The sequence below is a fragment of the Austrofundulus limnaeus genome, unplaced genomic scaffold, assembly GCF_001266775.1.
Source record: "Austrofundulus limnaeus strain Quisiro unplaced genomic scaffold, Austrofundulus_limnaeus-1.0 Scaffold1778, whole genome shotgun sequence".
NCBI classification, from domain to species: Eukaryota; Metazoa; Chordata; class Actinopteri; order Cyprinodontiformes; family Rivulidae; genus Austrofundulus; species Austrofundulus limnaeus.
The window spans coordinates 30116-35704 of NW_013954180.1; the positions used below are offsets into that span (position 1 = coordinate 30116).

The following is a 5589-nucleotide window of genomic DNA, read 5'->3' on the forward strand; positions in this document are numbered from 1 at the left end:
TATATATACAGTATTTCCACCTAAAGTCATTCCAATCATTGACCAAATGAATATATAAGGGGCTGTATTGCAGTTAGTTAAAAACGTGGGCCACCACACTGGCTGCTAAGCTTAATCATTAAAAATAAAGTACTGTACTTAAGAAGTATTTGTATTTCATGAATTATATTATTGCATTTTCCCGCAGCCCTCAGATAGATTTTCATTTTGGGGTAAAGGTTTGTGCAGCCTTGATATATGTATATAAACTGAAACAGCTGGACTAGTGCATCCTAAATTTAACATCCATTCATTCTTTTAATACAACAGTCATTTCTGCAGTTTTTGGGGAGGTCACCTCCTAATGAATGTCCTTACATAAAATCTAACTGCTCATTTTAAATCAGTACTTTTAATCAATACTTAAGTACAAAAAATATCAAAATATCAGATACTTTAAAACTTTTACTTACGTAATACTCCTAAAGGAGACTTTGGTAAAAGTTAGAGTCATTTTTTGGTAAGATACTTGTACTTTTACTCAAGTATCACTTTGTGGTACTTTATCCAGCACTGCTGGAGAACAACTCTCAGTTCTCCGGTGTCATGTTATGCAGAGCAGAGTTTCTCTTGGCCCGGCCCGGGGTTTCTGTTGCATAAGGCTCGATCCCGCAGTCATGCCTTTTCTGGCAACGTTTTGCACGGAGTAAGAAGTCCAAAACCCGGTGGTCAGCGAGGAGAAGCGAAGTTTGTTTTCATTTCAAACAGCACAGCGTGGAAGTCAATGAGCCACTCTAAAGTCTCAAGTCTCTAAATGGACCGATGAGTGATTTCACATGAGTCATGCTGCTGATAAAATCAGCAAAAAAAATAAAAAAAATTACAGCAAATTTCACTTTACGGRTTTGTGCGAGCGTCAGAAAGCAGCAGTCATAATAACAACACATAAAATCCATTAACCTCACTTTAAATCACCAACACACCAAAGGGTGCTGCTCACATACGTGTATGATGTCACGTTTACCCCGGAGAGGAAGGTCACAACCCCACCCCCCTCGGCTGCTGAAGTATTTCTGGGTTGAACAGAAGGAAAAGAGCTTGACAAAACAAAGCTTGCCCATATCTGCTCACAGCGGCTCCCATGTCTTCACCATGACCTCATCGAGCGGGAAGTCTCTGAGTCTCTTGTTTCTTCCTGTCCACTCTCCACAACAATGGACTGTTTTTTAATCAAAAATGTACAGTCGGGGGCTTTATTCACAATCACATTACGCACAGACTGCTTTCAACGATCGCCACATCACGTTTTATTATGAGAAATATCAGGGATAAAAGGAAACCAGCTTCCAGTGAAGGAAGTCATTTCAAAGTTTTAAATYAAAATGTGATTTATTGATGTACTGAACCTTATCTGAGACCGTACAGGGTTCCTGCGGATCCTTAAAAAGTCTTAAAAGTCATTGAATTCATCAATCCGAAAATAAGGCCTTAATTAGCCTTAAATCAATCTTTCAGAAGTCTTAAAAATGTTAACACATTGTAAATAGGATGATTGTAATTTGTCTCAAATACTAAAATAATTTATAACATTTTTTTTCATATTCACATGCAGACATTCCCCTTTGACATCACTTCCTGTTATTTCACATGCAAATATTTCAACGACTGTCCATCTGAGCAACGTGAACTGTGTTTTGTAATGTGTTAATAATGCTGTCTTTCCAAAAGTGCGTTCACTTTTCTTACAAAAACTTGATGCCACAGACATTTCAAGGTTTCATCTACAGCAAATTGGGGTTAAGACCCCACTGTAGGTCCTAAAACTCCAAGTTTTGGGTCGTTAAACTGACTGCTAAGAATGTTTTTGCTATGTTTGTTTAAAAAGCAGTTAGATATGAATAAAAACAATTGGTCTGTTAGAAATATTTGAACACTTCAACCAAAAATACGGTCTGCCGGTTTTTATTTTTTGTCATTGGTGTTTATTATGAAATTGGTCTTAAATTTAATTTCAGTATGCATTAAAAAGTCTTAAATTTAACTTGCTTTAAACTGTAGGAACCCTGCCATAACTGTAACTTTTATTATCCTTATTTTGCATATACTTTCATCATAAATCATCCTCTGCGCCAAATAAKACCTCGAGTTGTAATGAACCTTCAAAAACCACAGTAACCAGTGATTATTTATATATTTTTTGCCCCCCATTTGTGGCGCCCCCTAGCTTGATGGCGCCCTTAGCGTTTGCTTACACTGCCTATGCCACACCAAAATTCAGCTTAATGCCTGTAGAACTGACTGAGATAACATCATTTATGTGTTTGTTAATTAGGGATGTACGATATATCGGCATTAATATCGGTATCAGTCCGATATGTAAAACMGGGCTGATATTAACATCTGATACTGATTTCCCACTTTTTATCTTTGTGTTTCTGTTTTGGGAGGGGAGARGMTTGGTTGAGCAGCATCTGTTTGYTCATGATAGTGATATTGARGCTGCAAAGCCAGGAATGACTGAAGTGAGCCATGTCAGAGGTCTGGTRYTTTATTTAMGGTCTCAAAAAAAGACCCAGGTGTGTTTGTGCATWTATGTWTAATATAATTTGTGTGTTTGTGTAATATCGGTAAATATCAGTTATTGGGCCTAAAAGCAGTAATTATATTGGATATCGATATCGGCTGAAATTTTCATGTCMGTGCATCCCTATTGCTAATGTTGCTTAGCTGTGGTGGCCATCTTGAATTGGAGTTGACAGGTTCCGTCAGCSATTTTTGCGTGAGTTAGTGCTCAAAATATGTGTTGGGAATGATTRTCATCTACTACCACGTCAAATTTTAGCTTACTATCTGTAGAACCGAGTTCTAACWAGTTTTATGTTTGATAAGTTCACTAATCTGACTCCAATCACAGTTTTAGCRGTTTATCCAAAGATACGGAAGTTGCAGGTATGTTTAAATCCATRGAGTAGTTCACTACATATTTTACTAAAAGACAGGATCGTTGCCTGCCTTTTATGGACAATAAAGATTACTTTGTTTATTTTGGGTTTGCTAATCCTCGCAGATGCAAAATGTCCATCATTATGTTCGTTTTCATTTCTCAAGTATGCATCTTGGCCCCAAAAATACACCGGGAGTTTGTTTTATCATGAAAAAGAAATGATGAAGAGTGAGATATTTAGCAGAGCAGCTGCTGAAACAAATGTTTCTCTGTGAAATGCTGCTTTCCCTTGAGCCATTAAAAAATTTACATCGTCTACCAGATCACAGCAGAGCTAACGACATGCTGCTTTCAACACGATCCTTCTGCTGACACGTCCAAAATTAAATTCTTGTGTTTGGAAGCAAAGAGCATGTCCCTTTGGGTGGTTGCTCAACTTGAGTTCCGATGACAAAACTGCTGGACAAAATGTCCCCCTTTCCAAGCTGCTGAGACAGAAATGCCTGTGTGCAGCGATGAGATAACACCAGCGGTTGGCCGAGCCTCCCCGAGCCGAAGGCGTGAAGAGATGGAGCCAAACAATGATCTCATCTCTAAATAATTGGTTGTGGCGGCTTCCCCTCCCTCTCCTCCCTCAGCTGAATCACACAGTTGTTTTTTTTGTTTTTTTTTTCAGGACAAAATAAGAACCAGCTCTTATTTTGTTCCCACTGAAGGGTCATGCAACCAACAGCTTCCTTCCTGATTTGACCTCCGTTCCATTCAGCCTCTCTATGTCAGAGGAGAGATTTTCAGGATTTTAACTGAAAATATTCCAGCTAAATCGCCTGACAATTCAAACAAATTTCAACTTTTTCTGCRAAAGCCTAGTCATGTTTGTACCTTCATTTTTCTTCAGTTTATGTTGATGATATGTCGATGTTTCTATCTAAAAACTGTTAATGTTGACAATATGTCGATGTTTCTACGTAAAAACTGTTTATGTTGTTGATACGATGTTTCTACGTAAAAACTGTTTATGTTGACGATACGTTGATGTTACTACGTAAAAATTGTTTATGTTGATGATATGTCAATGTTTCTACATAAAATTGTTTATTTTGACAATATGTCGATGTTTCTATGTAAAAACTGTTTATGTTGATAATATGTTGACATTTTGATGTAAAAACTGTTTATATAGATGATGTGTTGGTGTTTTGAGGTAAAAAACTGTTTATCTTGATGATCTGTTTACATTTCTACGTAAAAACTGCTTATATTGACGATATGTTGGTGTTTCTACGYAAAATGTTGACGATATGCTGGAGTTTCAGTGTAAAATGTTGACAGTATGTTAGTGTTTCTAAGCGAAAACTTTATGTTGACGATATGTTAGTGTTTTGTAAAAACTATTTATGTTGACGGTAAGTTGGTTTTTCTACGTAAAAACTGTATGTTTACGATATGTTGGTGTTTCTACGTAAAAACTTTATGTTGACGATATGTTGGTGTTTCTACGTAAAAACTTTATGTTGACGATATGTTGGTTTTTCTACATAAAAACTGTTTATGTTGACAAAACGTTTGTGTTTCAATGTAAAAAAGGGGGTCCTTGTCTGCCATACCCTAATGGCACTRTAATTAAGACAGGCAGAAAGGCAGACAAGAAAGTAAGCTTTAAACAAATAGTCATATTGGGAAATCTATAAGTTGTACTAAAGCAAAATATTCTGACTCATAATTGAAATTTGATTTGCTTTAGTGTTTTATAGACAAGGTAAAAAACTCTTCCCTTCCAGAARTGAGGAGAATTTTTTTTATTTTAGACACGATGGATGGCAATGAGAGTCTAGGTGTGCACACGTTGCACTCTGCGTGGATTTAAAAGAAAACCTTAAATTCTATGACAGAGATTTGATTTGAACATTCTGTGATAACATCTCCAAAAATCTTACAAGACTTAAATGTTTCTAAAGACGTCTGCGCTTTCTGCTCTTTCTAACTCACGTTTTTACGAAAACCCAAAGATTTTTCTTCTTTTTTTTGCCAGTTTTGTCTGCAGCGTATAATTTACTGTTATTCTCAACTGAGACACACATTATGATGGATTTTTTTTTCGGCTGCAGAGAGAGCAGCAAATCAAAACGTGACGGGAAAAATGGTGCTTCAATATTTATGTACCTACTTGTCTCTCTGATAACAAAAACCAAAAAGAAAACTTTTTTTAAGGTTAATGTCTAGATAAACTTGTGGTTTTAGTGTGTGCGTGTGTGTGTGTCACATTTTTACCTGCAGAGCTTCTTTGTTGAAGAGTGAGTTACGCTGAGTGAAGCTCTCACTTTCAGGTTGAGCAGCTGAAAACACTTCTCTGGTCTGAAGATCTTTCTGCTGCATTTCACGCCCTGAAATCTGCGAGAGCAAAAAATACAGAGAACAATGTGAAAACTGAGGTCGTGTGTTGAGAGTGTAAATATCTGAGTGTCAGATGATCATCGATTGACAAAAACTACCAGAATTGAAAGATTTGCCCTCAAACTGGAAGAAGAAATGATGTCATCAAGCGTAAAGTGGTCTCAGTACAGGGGCACCACCAGCTCTGACAGCTGGTTTTTGGAACTTTTACATTTTTTCAAAATATTAAACTTTACAAATATTTTTCTATAGAAATGCATTCAGATCGCTTT

The 5589-nt window shown here is 36.8% G+C and overlaps 1 protein-coding gene across 1 annotated transcript in view; it reads right to left on the reverse strand.

The window, feature by feature from the left end:
* Positions 1-5314, reverse strand: part of LOC106536341 (uncharacterized) — a gene marked incomplete at both ends in the record, with an annotated part of 31852 nt that extends 26538 nt beyond the window's left edge. Inside the window, 1 exon segment of the mRNA XM_014033592.1 lies at positions 5195-5314. Within this exon segment, the coding sequence (XP_013889046.1) occupies positions 5195-5314 (120 nt within the window).
* Between the last annotated feature and the right edge of the window lie 275 nt (positions 5315-5589).